At 49.3% G+C, this 16,561-nt stretch overlaps 1 protein-coding gene across 2 annotated transcripts; it reads left to right on the top strand.

Annotated features, from left to right (window-relative positions):
* The first annotated feature begins 421 nt into the window (after positions 1–421).
* LOC133342886 (malignant T-cell-amplified sequence 1) lies at positions 422–15,014 on the top strand. Of its 2 annotated transcripts, XR_009755192.1 has the most exons (7): positions 422–568; positions 4,047–4,199; positions 6,042–6,139; positions 7,618–7,751; positions 8,509–8,576; positions 9,568–11,104; positions 11,332–15,014. XR_009755192.1 is itself a non-coding variant. In XM_061552250.1 (6 exons), exons 1-6 carry the CDS (start codon positions 558–560, stop codon positions 9,647–9,649), a joined length of 546 nt encoding a protein of 181 aa, XP_061408234.1. In that variant the 5' UTR covers positions 422–557; the 3' UTR covers positions 9,650–15,014. The 2 variants fall into 2 exon arrangements, 1 of the variants encoding a protein (XP_061408234.1); XM_061552250.1 differs by having other exon boundaries at positions 9,568–15,014.
* The last annotated feature ends 1,547 nt before the right edge of the window (positions 15,015–16,561 follow it).

Genomic DNA, 16,561 nt, shown 5'->3' with positions numbered 1-16,561 from the left:
ACGGCCCGCAGTTGCAGTGCTGCGCTTTTGCTTTCCAATAGAACTCTATGGGACTATTCCCCCCCCCATCCACTCAGCACGGCCCGCAGTTGCAGAGCTGCGCTTTTGTCTTCCAATAGAACTCTATGGGACCCCCCCATCCACTCAGCATGGTCCGCAGTTGCAGAGCTGCGCTTTTGCCTTCCAATAGAACCCTATGGGACTCTCCCCCCCCCATCCACTCAACACGGTCCGCAGTTGCAGAGCTGCGCTTTTGTCTTTCAATAGGACTCTATGAGACCCCCCCCATCCACTCAGCACGATCCGCAGTTGCAGTGCTGCGCCTTTGCCTTCCAATAGAACTCTATGGGACCCCCCCCCCATCCACTCAGCACGGCCCTCATTGGACAGAAACTGCCTCGTGACTTGGCGATTCCGAACGCACCCCTCGCGCCGAGGCCCTCCCACTCCTCCTCCTCTCTCGCGTTGCTCTCACGACCGCCGCCGCCTCCGCACGCCGCCACCACCACCACCACCTCCTCCTCCTCACGCCCTGGAGAGCCAGGAGCGGCGGAGTCATGTTTAAGAAGTAAGGGAAACATGTCGCGCGTCGCTTGAGACGGCAGTTGTCTTTTTTTTTTTGTTAAGTGGAGAGTGTCGGAGTCGCCGGGCTGGGATAGTGGCCTTCCGCCGGGGAAGTTGCGCCTTCCCCGGCAGGGATTCTATCCGAGGGTCGGTGTCTCGCGTGGGCCTCCTAAGGCCGACCACCTCGACACGTGTTCGCATCGGCAATTGTGATGCACTTGTAAATGTATTCACTTTAAAAGTGCGATTAGTGAACGCTTCGATGTTGACAACGATGTTTAAGAATGTGACGGTGCCCAGAAGCGTGATAGAAGGATCTATACGTGTTTGTGTTCAGCTGAGTGATGTTCATGTAGTACCGCGTAGGGAGTTAATTGCCACTTTTCACACAACGTTTAACTACTATAAACAATCCTTAAATTAATTGATAGATATAACATTAAGATGCGTTATTCTCCCGTTTGTCTTCTTGAACAGTCGGGGTTAGAGTTGTCAACGAGCGCCTATTAAGGCAAAGGCCAATGAATGATGAATCGTCATCCATGCTCATGCCACTGTTGGATGAAGGCCTTGCGATGTAATAATCCACCTTCGCGCCTGCTTACCAAGCCATCGCTTCTCATCAGCATGCTAAACTAATAAACCAAATAAACACATCATTTGCAGTGGCTAGTTCAACTAAACTAAACATTTTTTTATTTGACCAGGTTCAAAGTTCGTGTATTAGGTATATAGCCCTGTGAGCCATTCGGCTCTTGAATCGGGTGCAACCGCAACAAACAAAAAAACATGAACAAGAAAATATCTTAAAGTGACTATGTGCAAACAGAAAATCCAAGAAAAGACAGCAAAATATTGCAGAAAAATCACCGTAGACCAACCCTGTGCAAATATCCCAGTGGGATGCAAGTCAAACAACAATAACCACAAGACAACTTAGATTAAGGCCATCAGTCTAACTCTGTACTACAACAAACATAGATTAAGGCCATCAGTCTAACTCTGTACTACAACAAACATAGATTAAGGCCATCAGTCTAACTCTGTACTACAACAAACATAGATTAAGGCCATCAGTCTAACTCTGTACTACAACAAACATAGATTAAGGCCATCAGTCTAACTCTGTACTACAACAAACATAGATTAAGGCCATCAGTCTAACTCTGTACTACAACAAACATAGATTAAGGCCATCAGTCTAACTCTGTACTACAACAAACATAGATTAAGGCCATCAGTCTAACTCTGTACTACAACAAACAAACAGGTAAGGCCCGCTGAGCTACATGGCTATTTTTCAGAAGCCAACTTGGCCACAAATGATAGCTCAACGAAGTGGCTTATCACGTCGACATTTATAGCAGCCAGATACTCTAACCGCGTGATGTCGATTCTAAATGTGGAAGGAAAACCGGAGGACCCGGAGAAAAATCCACGCGACCACGGGGAAAGCAACGTGCACATTTCAAATATACAGCAGGCGTCAGGGTCATGATCGAACCCACGACTTCCTGTATACCAGGCGAGGTAGTTAACCTTTAGCCACTTTTGTTATCTGTACAGATATGCATATCACCATAATCGTCAATTAATCATTATCTTCATGGGTTGATTGTTGTTCTTCATCTAATACCACCGTTGCCCCTTAAAACGAATTGGTCAAACATCCCAAAGCAGGACCCTCCTGAAAACGAGTCTTGGGACTCGGCGAGGCTCTCCTGCTTAAATATAACGATCAGAGTTGGATTTTAAGCGCGTTTTCGTTGTGCCTACGTAATGCGTATTAGATTGCATCAGTAGCGACAGAATGGAGAGCAGTTGGAATACACAAATGCACCAACGTATTGTTGAAATATAGCATAAGACAGGTCATCAGTCGTCTTTATAATGGCGTCCTTTATTTATCCACGAGATACTCGAAGTCTCAATAGTTTTCTACGAGGGTCCTGAAATTGGAATGTTTGGCGATTTAAACAAGTGTTTTTTTTTTGTTTTGTTTGCGAGGATATCAGGGTGTCCGGAGAATACTCGCACGTACGAGGAGATCACAATGTTACAAAGAGATGTAGTAAATTCACAAACCCACTTGATCGTACTGCTCATGGCCAACCTCACAGCCTCAGCGCGTGAGATTGGCCATGAGAGTTTCACAGTAGACTCGTGGCGCGGAAAAAAGCTTGATAACCCAAATGCATTCTTATCAAGAAAAACCCATGCAAGTGTCATTGGAACTATTTAAATTCCACTTGAGATAGTCTTTTATCGTAGAATTTTCCTACAGATGGCTGCACAATGAACTTAATTCATTCTTTCCATTCACTTAATCTGCCTACTTTCGAAAATGTCAACTTAATGGAAAAAAGTAATCGTCTAATTATGAGATTTTTCTTGCGTCGTTCATGCAAATTGCATCTCACAATTGCTGCTGAGGATCCGCAGACCACGCTGCAAGGCTGAGTGTTTGTACACGTGGGAGCAAAACGAAGCACCCAGAGAAATCTGACGCATGCGAGCAGGGCAACACTCCATCTCATACCGAAGGGGACGGATGAAATCAGTCCACACTGCTGTAACTGCATTCTGCTGGCGAGGCAGGATACAGCACGGGAACGGAGTCTTGCAAACATTTTGACATTTGTGCGGTGATCTACCAACCCTCGATGAATTACAGGCGTGCGCCTATACCGCCTGGCTAGTGGCAGAAATATTCCGGCCAATGATATTCTGTGGGTTATTAAACTTTAAACAGGACACCCCCTTAATTAATGTGCTCCACTGACTCTTTCTTCCAATGTAAATTGATTACAGGCCTTAGCTCGTATGCATTGTTTGCAACAAAAAACACATGATAACCTTCAAAAACTGCCAAATCTCTGTTGTGGCTTGATGCACAACTCATTTTAAAACAGCAACCCCAACACACAACTTCGAATAATGTAGATGGTGACAAAGCTCTTCTAACACTGTAAATGATAAGAAACTCATCAGACAGAAAGCTGTGTGCAGGCTGGAAACAAATACGAGTAGTAGTGCACACAAAAGGAGATTTTTATGCTGTAATTGTAAGGCATGCAACATTCCCATACTGCGTGTATAATGTACACAGCGCCTTGCCGTAGATCACCAATGCAAAAGAGTCAAATGTGGCAAATATTGAGACGGCGATGACAGTAATTAATACAACTTGCTGGAATGGCCTTCTTGTATGTGTGCGTGTGTACATGTGTGTGTACGTAGGGGGATGCGGTAGCTCACGAGCAACTTCAGTGACGATAATCTGAACCGGTCCTGGGCCTCCCCTAGGTCGACTCAGCCTCAAATGAGTACCTGGTCCAATGTGTAAACAGTGCCACTGGGGAGATGAAGGTGGTTGGCCGTGGTGCAGCCCACCCACCTCTCGAGTAGCACAAGCCCCCCCAGCAATCCATTAAAATCCGTACGGGGAACCTTTGTCTTTGTGTGTGTGTGTACGTGCATAGGTTTGAGGAGAAGGAGAGTGTGTCTACATGTATGCAGCTGAAGACATCGGTGATCAAGTCGATCCGGAATCAGCTGCTGGACCAGTACCCTGCCATCGAGCCCTACCTCAACCAGATCCTGCCCAAGAAGGACCCATTTAAGATTGTCAAGTGGTAAGCCTTGCTCAAGCACCCCCTGGCTGTTCATCACTAACTCTGTCTCCAAACTGTGACCTTTTTGGCCAGGCAGTGTCTGTCGCTACCACTATGCCAGAAGTAAACATTTGTTATACTGGTAGGAACCCACTGGTTCCACCAGCCCACAGGGGATTATTGTGTCCGTCGTGCAGGGAGGGGCTGGGTGGGGAGGCAGGGGCTGGGTGGGGAGGGGAGGGGCTGGGTGGGGAGGGTGGGGAGGGGCTGGGTGGGGCTGGGTGGGGGGTGGGAGGGGTGGGGCTGGGTGGGGAGAGGCTGGTCACCCTGTGGTGCCCTTATAAAACTCAACGTTTAACCTACTCACACCGGCTTGTGCCCGCCCTCACAGTCGGCGATATTTGCGGAATACACCACGCCGCCGTTGACCCTGGCCATTGACCGAGCAACCCCATGTTCCTACCAGCTCCCTCCGCAGGAATGTGTTCCTTTTGGAAAGATGTGAACCTCATCGTGGCATGTTGAATTGTGTGTATGTTGAAAATGTTTCACCCTGTATTGTGGGAAGACAACAAACTAAGCACGAAGAAATGAGTTTTCAACGCAGATTTAAAAGTGCATAATATCGTAAGGAAGGGCAGCGTTCGACGGCCGCACTAAGTGTGTCTGAAAGCGCGCGGTGCAGTGACCGTCTTTGCTCGATGGTTGGCCAAAGGCCGCTGCTGCTAGAATGCCCAGAATTGACCCCGTTGGCACAAAGAGATGCTTGTTTGTGCACGAGTAAGATTTTACTTTGTCTTGTAGGTTGAATGAGTTTGACGCAACTTAACCGAAGCATTTTTTTCATAGAAACGTTAAATATATTTTAAAAAATAACTGAATGAAAATATAACTTGGGGAAAGCTAAAACTGAATGTGTGAAATGGCTTGCACAAAGTTGAATATTTAGACTTAAAACTTTCGTGACTGCAAGGATTCTTATTCTTGGTTCTTTCAGGAAAGTCACGTAGATAGAAAATAACAATTATTAAATAAAATTAAAAATTAAATAAAAGCAAAAACCCACGACGTTTCGATCGCAACACAAGCGGTCTTCATCAGGCGGAGAAAAAAAAAGACACTTTTTGAATATAATTATTATCTCATGAATTCCAAGAATTTAGATGCAATTTCTATATTATTGTAATGATTAGTGAATGATTGATTCTCATGCGCACCTTCTAATCAATGTATTATTTTGAGAGCAATCATTTTAAATGTATGTATGTTGAACTTTTTTCGCACCATATGTAAACAACCGTGATAATCGGAGGTGCGGGGGAAGGACAACACACTAAAGAGAAAAAGCAGTTCTAAAGAAATCAGTTTTCAATCTAAATCTAAAAGTGCATTGCTCCAGTGTCTTCCTAATATCGGAAAGAAGAGCGTTCCAGACGGCCGCAAAAGCGCATCTGACAGCGCGCGATGCAGCGACCGTCTTTGCACGATGGCCAGCCAAAAGCCTCTGCTTCGAGGATGACCCCGGTTTGCGTGATGGTTTATGCTCCTTGACGAGATCGCCATGGTACCGACATTACCCGTGACCGGGAGATGATGGATTGTTCCAAGCCTAGCAGCCGCCCTCCGACAAAAACAGGCGGTAGAGGGGGCGACGCTCGTAACATTTGGCTGAGCAAGGAAGTTGTGAAGCGCGGTAAAAAAATATTCAACGACGACGTCGTCATCGCAAAGCCGACTTGTGTCCGCATGACTCGGTAAAGCGCCTCCGATCATCACAGTTGGCTACGTACGGTGCGAAAGAAGTTCAGCATGACATACATACTGGTGTGTTTTTGTTCATCTCGCTGTATTTTGTCGTTGCAGCCACGAGCACATTGAGATCCTCACAGTGAACGGAGAGCTGCTCTTCTTCAAGCAGAGAGATGGGCCCCTCTTCCCAACCCTGCGGCTCCTACACAAATGTAAGCAATGGGGAGGGGGGGGGTGGAGGACAGGCTATTATTACGTGCACAGCGAGACCTTGGCTCAGCGGGTAGCGCGTTCGCCGTTTCGTTGCACAGGTTTGTGGTTCGAATCTGGCAGACAGCTTTTGGGGTTATTACCGCCGGTGTCGTTGAAGTTCCCGCGATGTCGTTTGAAAAAAAAAGCAAGCAGGAGGTCGTCGTGTGCCGACGTCGAACGGTACAAATTTGAAAAACGAACCGCAAATTGCTCAAATGGAGATCATGCGAATCAATATCGCCGCTGTGAAACTCCACCTTGTCTGTGAAACACACAGCAGTGCCTTCTTCCTGATAGCCTTGCGCTATAAGAACCCCTCGGGACGTAGCGGTCCCCAGGGGACCTCGTCCAGGCGGCCCTCAGGATGCAGACCACGAGGCCACCGTGGTGGTGGTGGCGGCTGTCGTGGCAGTGAAGATCTGCAGCCTCGGTCGTGCGTGGGCCACTTTAGCTGTGGCCTGCCCCCGGGGTCGTCTCCAATCCTTTGGTTGGGCCGCTGTAATTGCGTGCGTGCGGGGGCTTTGTAAAAAGTGTCCTCTTATTGTTATTCATTGTGCATGGGTGTGTGTGTATGGCCTCAAGGTGCACATGGCCTGGCATAAGCGTCGTGGTGACGAATGGCGTTTGTTGTTGTTGTTGTGTGTGGGGAGCGGTAGTATCGCGGTTACTGCACTGCGCTATGAACCCAGCAACCGGGGTTCGATTGCTACTCTATGGCCAACACCACTTACGATTATCTGAACCAGTCTTGGGCCTCCCCTAGGTTGACTTGGCCTCATATGAGTACCTGGTGCAGTGTGTAAATATCGCCACTAGGGAGACAAAGGCAGCCGGGCATGGTATTGGCCACCCACACCCTCGTGTACTGTGCCGGCCTTCATAGGTGCTCGCTAACAGCACTCGCCCCAACAGTCTTTCAAGGCTGTTTGTCTTTGTATGTATGTTGAACTTTTTTGTTGCACCACACGTAGCCAACCGTGCTAATCGTAGGTGTGGGGGAAGGACAACAGACTAAACACAAAAAGCAGTTCTAAAGAAATTCGTTTTTAATCTCGATTTAAAAGTGCATAGCTCAAGTGTGTTCCTAATCTTGAATCGAAGAGTGTTCCAGACGGCTGCCGAAGCGCATCTGAAAGCGCCCGATGCGGTGACCGTCTTTGTTCAATGGTTCGCCAAAAGCCGCCGCGGCGAGGATGACCGGAGTTTGCGTGATGGTTTATGCTCCTTGACGAGGTCAGCAATAGTATTTATTTACCAATTCGTAGTTTCGGCTGAGGTGGAGCGACGGGCGCGGTGGTTAGCACACTGCCCGCTAAAAACCCCACCCAACATCAGTCGTGAGTAATACACGAGCCCGTTCCTTGGACGAGCACGTACGTGTGACGAGCGCGTGGGCGGTGTGTGTGTTGTGCGTTTCCGCGACCCCCGGCTCCCACAGACCCGACCATCCTGCCACACCAGCAGGTGGATAAGGGCGCCATCCGGTTCGTGCTGAGCGGCGCCAACATCATGTGCCCGGGCCTGACGTCGCCGGGGGCCAAGCTCCGCTCCGCCGACAAGGAGACCATTGTTGTATCCTGAGCGCCGCAGAGAGCTTAGCACTGCGAACGTCGGCACCCCGAGTTTGACTCCCGGTCACGGCGAATGTCGGTGCCGAGCGAATGATGTCCGAGCCATTCCTGACAACCGTCACCTCCGCCGCCCCCCTCCCCCCATCGCTGTTATTAAGCTGCACTTACTAGTGTGGTGAAGTATGGTCAAACATCCCCCAATATGTAATGGGGAGGCCTTCATGGTGTAGTTGAGTGACAAATGGGGCTCAATGTGATGGAAGAAAAACATTAATAAAAACTTACCCAGCAGCAAACGCATTTTTCAACTGGCCTACCCCGTCACATATTCGGCAACTCGGTGATTTTCAACAACATCATCAGCCATGACCTATCCACTGCTGGATGAAGGCCTCCTCAAGGTGTTTCCACCTCTCATGGTCTTCTTGCGTTGCAGCATTCCATCTAGCACAGGCACACGGGTTGATTTGATTGCTCCCCATTTTCACCGCTAGAAGAAACTTGCAAAACTTAGCTGTGAAAATCTTAATTTGAAGCTTTCGGGACTGCAGGAATCCATACGCTTTGGTTCTTTCGGTAAAGTCACGTGAGTAGAAAAATAAAACAACAGAAATATATCACGACGTTTCGATCGCAACACAAGCGGTCGTCCTCGGGCGGAAAAAAAATTAATCCAGCAGTGGAATTGCTGAACCCTGTGAAAGCTTGAATGTGTGGTACCACGGCACCGTGTCTCCCTTGACTGCATCCCCTTGCAGGCCATCATGGCAGAAGGCAAGCAGCACGCGCTCAGCGTGGGCATCATGAAGATGTCTGCCGATGACATGTGAGTCGCTCCGTCATGGTCACAGACCACTCCCGCCAGATTAGCACATTTGGGAACGGCCAGTGAGTGGCGTAGCGCGGTTGGTGCAGTGGTGAGATGTTAACTCCCTCGCCTGGTATGCAGGTGGTCGTGGGTTCGATCCCGACCCTGTTGCCTGTATATTTTGAGTTTGTTTGGCTGCTATAAATTTCGACATGATAAGCCACTTCGTTGAGCTATCATTTGTGGCCAGTTCGCTTCTTATAAACAGCCACATAGCTTAACTTCAGTTCCTAGACCTTTGGGGGAAATTTACAATTGGAGGGAATTCCAAAGTCGAGCATTGCGAGGAACAGAGGGGAAAGGGAAGTTGTTGTGACCTGCAGTCTCAGTGGTTGAGCAGCGTGGATGAGACGTTAATGGTCAGCCTGGCAGATTGAGTCCCGAGCACGGGAGGAGGAATCAATGAATGCAGTTTAATACAACAGAAGCCATGGCGGTAGTGACAATGCAGTTATAAATGTGCGTTGAGTGCCGTTTCTCCAGTCTGTGGTCTCTCGTGAGTTGCCTGGCATGAAAATTTCCATAGCAACAGCTTCCGTGCGTAGTGGGTTTGGGTAAGAAAAAAAAACCTCGGCCACCATTTGCGGAGCCACCGTGAATTACCCACCGCTTACCGTGATTGGGGCGATTAAAGTTTAAGGCGATGTTAAAATAAAAACAGGAAGTGGCAAACCCAAAACTCGAGCACTTTGCGATTGTCGTGTACGAGAGTGGAAATTCGCGTGAAAATCCTGCACGTGTAAATGTTGTACTCTGTGCGGTGGCTTGAGCGATGTAAGCGTGGTCGTGGCGCAAGGAATGAAATGGGGCCCCCCATTTCGACTTCCCCCTCTGGACCACGGGAGAGAGAGCGGCCCTTGGGAAAACAGACACTGCGTGCGGGCTTGCAGGAGGCACGCCAAAACGCGATTGAGGCCGACGGTAACTCTCCTGTTTTGTCGTCCCGCAGCGTGAAAATCAACAAGGGGATCGGCATCGAGAACGTGCACTACTTGAACGACGGACTGTGGCACATGAAGACGTACAAATGAGAGAGCGTCGCGGCGCGAGTTCGGACGCCCCGGTGACGACGACCCTGGTGACCCCGGCCACGACCCCGGTGACCCCGGCGATGACCCCGGCGGAGTTGGCAGTCGTTAGCCAGCGGCGTTGCCAATGCCGTTAATTTTTAATTTGAAACTTTTTTTTGCTTTGCTGTCAAACGCGTCGATGCAAACGTCCCCAGGGTTTTCTGCGTTTCTTTGTGACGGGAATTTTTTAAACTGAATTGCGTGCGTTTTAGCGTCGTCGTCGTCATTATTTTTTTTGTTCGTTATAGTTTCATTATTTTAAAAGTGGACGTCCTCGCTCCGTTCTAAGTTTCGGTGGGCCCCGTTGGGATGAGCCGCTCGGGGCTCCGCGAGCGTTCCTTTGCGAGAGCTACAAAGTCGAAAGTTGACGACCATGAAGCCATTGGCTGGCTGCAACGACGGTGCGCACGCTTACGAATGCTGTCAGGTGTGAAGCGGCGTGGCTTTCTGAGCCAAATGCGCGCGCTCGGAAACCGATAGCGGGGACGTTTATTTTGCGAAACGCAAAGTTGAACCAGCCGCTTGTGCGAAACGCGGCGGCGTGCTGTGTTAAACGCACGGGTTCTCGTCTTTAATTGTGTACGTCGCAACGCTTGACCGAAACGCTGTGGCTCCGAGCTGTATTTATGACGTGTACACGCAACGGTCTTTTTTGTTGTTGTCGATCCGCTGCCGGACGGGGGCCCTCGCCACTCCGTGCAGGGTGCCCCTTGTGGGTTATTTTGACCGTACTTCACCGCGCCGGTCGGTACGGGAGGATGAAGGCGTGGAGAACAGGAGCGCAGAAGTACAGCACAACGGTTTTGCTGCACTGTCGTCTGCTGCCCGCCGTCACGTTGCGCCCCAAAGCCCTATGGCAACTCGTGTGTGCACGCGACTGTCCAGGCTCAAAGCTGCTTAGCTGCCTAGATCTGATGTCGGGGTGCACTTTGGGGGATTTAGTTATCGGCATGTTTATAATACTGTTATAATTCAGTATTTTTTTTTTTAAGAAATCTTCACTAATGAGTCTGAAGACGTTAAAAAAACAAGTTCAGCTTGAAATAATTGGTTCGTGCTTTAAATGGCTACGTGTGGGGGAACAACCATAAAACCTGGGGGGAAAACCCCAGCACGCGTAACGTGGAATTTACACGGCTGGGTCAAGGCGAGCATTGTGGTGGTGCTTACTTCTCGCTTGCAGCCTTGAGTCGGTCGGGGAAATTCCACATTTCTTTGTCAGGGGGCGAGTCCGTCCATAGGACGGCAACCACTGTAGACTTCCCCGCAAAGTTGTACTCGTTTTATCAATCCCGGAAGGATGACGGGCTGAGGCTACCGCCAAAAACGAGTTGCTCGCTCCACTGCCGAGCCATCTGGCTGGAGGTGCGTGACGTTGGCTAGGAGATGTCAACTACCTCGCCTGGTATGCAGGAGGTTCGTGGGTTTGATCCCAACTCTGACACCTGTATATTTGGAGTTTGCGTCTCTATATCATCATCATCACGGTGGCTAGGAGATGTTAACTACCTCGCCTGGTATGCAGGAGGTTCGTGGGTTTGATCCCAACTCTGACACCTGTATATTTGGAGTTTGCGTCTCTATATCATCATCATCATCACGGTGGCTAGGAGATGTTAACTACCTCGCCTGGTATGCAGGAGGTTCGTGGGTTTGATCCCAACTCTGACGCCTGCTGTGTATTTGGAGTTTGCGTCTCTCTCTCATCATCATCACGGTGGCTTGGAGATGTTAACTACCTCGCCTGGTATGCAGGAGGTTCGTGGGTTTGATCCCAACTCTGACACCTGCTGCTGTATATTTGGAGTTTGCGTGTCTCTCTCTCCCCCAGTGGTCGTGTGGATTTTCCTCCCCTCCAAATTTTGAATCGACATGCGTTTAGAGTATTTGGCTTCGATCAATTTCCACGTGATAATAAGCCGCTTTGTTGAGCTATCATTTGTGGCCAGGTCGCTTCTGAAAAAGAGCTGTGGAGCTCAGTGGGCCTTACCTGGTAAAATAAAAAAAAAATAGTTTAAATCGTGTAAACAGTTTTAAATAGGTGTTTCCCCATCGCTCGTTTCGATCCGGGGAAACTCTTTTGGTACGGGACGTACCGATCTCAATTCGTGTTTCTTAACTTCAGTTTCATCCGGACATAAGATTGTTGCCAAAGTTCTGTACCTGGAATGCGCACCCCATATTTGTCAGATCTTGGAAGCATGCATGCATCATTGAGCTTGGATGGGCGAGCGGACGTGACGCTGGTTATTACTGCTCTGCTACAAAGCAGCAGATGGCAGTGCGATACGATGTGTTGTCTTGTACTTCCATAACCCCTCCTCGCCTTCATCCACACGTGTCGGCAGGTGTGGTGCAGTTTGGTGAATTTACCTCCACGACCGGTACGGGGCGGTGAGGCCCCTCGTACAGTGCTGGAGTTGACGAGCGGGATACGCCGCGTTTAATAAAAATTCAAAAGAGCGGACGACAAAGAAAAGTACCCGTGTGGTTATTTTTTGTTTCTTGTTGTAATGCTTTATGTATTTTCGGATAAAGTAACAGCGAGAGCATTCTTCCACCGCCCACGTGACCGCCCGCGACGTACATCACAGCGGAAGGATCGACACGGCAACTATACATTCTTGCGAAAGTAAAACGAAAAATACAAATGAGAAGCGAAAACAAAAACGCAAGCGGCTGTCCCTTGCTCCTCGCGTGATGGTGGTGGTCAAGCGCTCCGTGCGCTTCGGGATAATATCTCAAACGCGCTTTCGTTTTTTTTAGCGTCGATACATCGGAGATGCGCGGTTTAAGGCGACGCGTTTGTCGTGCCCGCGCGCGTGACACCGGTGGCGCTTTCGAGTCGTTCCCGAGTGCCGATGTGCGGCGACGAGCGGAATGTGGAAAGGCTGCCACGGGAAAACGTGGCGCGAAACGTTGGACTCCGTCGCGAAGGGCGGCGCGGCCCGATAACGCAGCACAACGGCGAACACCAACGCAGCTGAACTACGCTACTTGATAAGCGCGTGCGATTGTCTTCCATTTGTTGATATTGAGGCACATTGCTCACACTTGTTTCAAGGCTGTGTGTTATGAACGGCATCTCGACTTAAAGCTTTCGTGACTGCAGGAATTCATATTCCTTGGGTCTTTCTTTCCTCCTGATGACGTTCGCTTGTGTTGTGATCGAAACGTCGTAGCTTTTTTTTGTTATTTTCTTTGAACCGACCCAAAGAATAATTAACATAATTTTATAGAATTTACCCAGGTAAGCCTCGGAGAGTCTGAAGACTCTCGTTGTTTTACTTTCGCGCACGCTTGGCCAGTCGCTGCGCGTTGCTTCTGGGAGGAAACCCGGGTGGCCGGGGGTGGACAACACAGGCGTGCAGTCATCCCACTTGCTGTACTGCCGCTCACGGACACCTCCCTGCGTGGAGAGTAACGTTATATACACCATTTTGCCCGTACCAATTACCCAACTGTGCATGATTTTCCTATGGGTTGATTTAACAGAATTATCAATCGCTTGCATTAAAATGTATGTATGTGTGTGTATTATACACGCACGCAGGGAGCGGTAGTGCCTTGGTTAACGCGCTGTGTTACGAACCCGGCGACCCGAGTTCGATTCCCGCTCACGGCCAACATCGGTGACGGATATTGGAAGTGGTCCTGGGACTCCACTAGGTCGACTCGGCCTCAAATGAGTACCTGCTGCGATGTGTAAACATCGCCGCTTGGGAGACTTATTATTATCAACCAGTAAGGAATTGCAATTCTGATACTGATGTTCAAGTAAGCCTGATGTGTACTTAAGAAAAATACATTACCGAATGTGATGCCCTACCCAGTTAATGACACAGATGCGTAGGTTATTAAAATTTTATTTAATTATGCATGCGTGTATTTACTCCTATATATAGATACGCATTTAATGTGTGTTAATATATATAAAACAAATATGGACACATCTGTACGCACGTATGAATGTATGCATGTAGGCGTGTAACGGCACGTGTATGCGTGCGTAACATAATTTTGCGCGCAGGCTAGGTTCTGGATGTAGCGCACGAAGCACAGCATCAGCAGAGCGAGCTACTTAAACGTACAGACTTAAACACGGCATAGAAAAATATAGAATTCAACGCAAGACACCGACATCGATGATTAGACCGATTTGGGGAAAAAAGGACATCTTTTTTTTCCGGGGGGACCAATCATCGCAAACTCTTAAGACAGTCTTACATTGCTCTCCCGTGACGGAACTGTTCGGAGCGCAACCTTGGGCCCGCGAAAATCCATTCCGCACAGCCCTCCAGCGTGCACCGATTTCTTCCGCTCGCGTGAAAACGAGGCCGTCGCACTGCACGAGCCTGATGATGGCTATACGTGCCCCCACGTGACGCGGGACGTGGTTTCGCAATCATCGGACCCGCGCGGCGTGTCAAGACGGTCTTCGTCCGCGAGCGGGAAGTAACATTTGGTGAACGTGAAGAATCCGTGCCTTGGAAGTTCCCGGCGTAAAACCCACGAACACGTCCACGAAACACCTCGACACGCGCACGTTCTGTCGAGGCAGACGCACCCGCTACGTAATACTGACGCGCGCGCACACACAACGAACGTGGCAGTGAAAAGCGTTCGGTAAACAATGAACACGCTACGAAGTCTCACACTGATATGTGCACCCATCTCCCCCCCCCCTCCTCCCCTCTCTCGAGGCATTGCGTGCCGTCAATTACCGCCGTGCTCACGTGGCCCGTCGCTTTCGGCACAACGCCACGTGCGATGCCCCAATGCCACCCTCTTGGCACCCCCCCCCCCCCCAACTAATGCGTCAACTCGGCGGTGTGCAGGCGGTGCGATTGCACTGGGCGTTAGGTGAGGAGGGAACGTGGGGGGGGGGGGAAGGGAAGAAGTTGTTTGACAAGCGGTGGAGCCCCACGCTGTACACTCTGCACAAGGGCACCTGCGAAAGCTCGCCTTGAACCTTGGAATTGGGGGGGGCTTGCGTGCGAAAGGGCGGGGGGGGGCAGGCCGTAGCGTTAGTGGCACACATCGCATTTGTCGGTGAAGTCGAGTGAAAAGGTGATCGATTCTGGAAGGAGTTGCGTGATCCGCAGATAACTCAAAAAAGCTCACGCTCGCGACACTGCGCTATTGTACACCGGGTTACTCCCCCCCCCCCCCCATCAGACCTTGCTGGAATTCCTACACCGATGTTGAAAAGAGTTCAGTCGCTGACGAACACTTTAAAAAATAATAGTGGTGACCCTCCCGAATCGAGAGCGTGTGCAAATCTCACAGTTCAGTTTCCAATAATTTCCTGGCAATTTTAAAACATTTGTAAAAAAATCGAGGTTCGTTGACATTTTTTTGTTTTTCACAGCAAACCGGGTGGCTCCACGTCGCGTCGACTCGATCAGAAGAAGGAAAAACAACAACAAAAACAACCCGCGAGTTGCGCGGCGAGAAAGTGGTCGTGCAAGTGGCCCGCTTTGTCACCGCACACGCGCGCGGGTCAGGAGGTCACGCGCGCGACGGTGAAACGCGACCGCTTCGAGTGGTGACTGCGCGCAAGTTGACAGCAGCCTCGGAATGGGCGAATCTCCGTGCCGAGTTGAATGGATTCACTAGTGGCGGTGCCTTCTACGGGAAGGGGCAGTTGTAGTTACAAAAAAATATATTTTTATTAAAGTGGCTGTAACCCTATATCAAGTGGCTACTGCTGTATTGTGTAATTGATTATCGTGACGCGTGCTCACTGAGGAATAGCAGTGCACTTGTGTGTGTATTCCTTATGATCTGCCGTACAAACTGGCTATAAAACATTTCATTAAACAAGCTCGTATAGGTGGATCTCGGTACAATACATCGATATCAGTTTGCGCAAATGCATCGGTTTCCCAAATCCATTCGCACTTTCCGCCCCCCGCCCGCTCCCTATCTCTCTCACGGTTGTGCTTAATTCCATGTTTAACTTTGTAACAAAAGTCCCATCGTCCGTGCGAGATTCTACCCGGTGAAGCTAACGAAATTACAAGTGCTTTTTTTTTATCTTTATTTGATATCCTCTGCCGCTGGCGATCCGCTCTTGCGAGCCCGCGGCCCTCGCCCGTATCTGCGCTGTCACGTAGCCAACATTAATACTGAGAGAGAAAGAAACACAATTTACAAAATACGCTTTTCGCGGGAAAGGTTAAAAACGGCAAACGTTTAAACAAACTGAACGGGACAAAAACAGCAACAACAACAACAGCGGTACCGGTTTCAAAACGTACTCGCGTGAACGTACGCAAATGGCGTTCCAAGAAACATTTTTTGGCAGCTAAGGCCCCCCTTTTTTTCGTCTATCCGAGTAAACATTCCACGTCTTCTGGGCTTCCGACGCAGTACACTTTAAGCTTGTGTCGCAGTTGCGGATCGGCATTTTTATTCGACTAGTTTATTTCATGGTCAAACCCATTTAAGGTCAATGATCTGCCTTTTGCGTTGCAAAAGATTTGATGCAATATAATAGTAGTTGGTAGGGGTCAATTTAAAACCCTTCGTCGAGCCACTGCCGCGTGAAGGCAGCGGCGTGCGTTCTGCCCCACGTGGAGGAGATCGGCACCAGATAATATCTGAGCCGGTCCCGTGTGGTGAAGTATGGTTACATCGTCCCCCGTGACCGACACGGCACGAGGAGGGCTCCATCCAGCGGTGGAGTGATGCTTGGGTTGTGAATATTTATCGTACAGTTTGATTTTAACGATTCGTATGCTTTTTTCGATTTAAAGCTTTCGTGACTGCAGGGATTCATCTTCTTGGTTCTTTTGGTAGTCACGTAGAAGGGAAATAATAAAATAATAAAAATGAAACATTAAATAATTCTCACGACGTTTCGGCCAC

Source organism: Lethenteron reissneri, chromosome 16 (genome assembly GCF_015708825.2).
Source record: "Lethenteron reissneri isolate LAM-NWPU_2019-01 chromosome 16, ASM1570882v1, whole genome shotgun sequence".
Lineage (NCBI taxonomy): Eukaryota > Metazoa > Chordata > Hyperoartia > Petromyzontiformes > Petromyzontidae > Lethenteron > Lethenteron reissneri.
The sequence above is the reverse complement of the archived record's forward strand: the minus strand, read 5'-3'. Positions and strand labels throughout refer to the sequence as shown.

What these genes read in the sequence shown, in the direction of transcription:
- LOC133342886 (XM_061552250.1), top strand. An exon ending in CCATTTAAGATTGTCAAGTG is followed by an intron (nt 4,200 to 6,041) that starts GTAAGCCTTGCT and finishes TTGTCGTTGCAG; the next exon opens with CCACGAGCACATTGAGATCC. An exon ending in CCGACAAGGAGACCATTGTT is followed by an intron (nt 7,752 to 8,508) that starts GTATCCTGAGCG and finishes ATCCCCTTGCAG; the next exon opens with GCCATCATGGCAGAAGGCAA.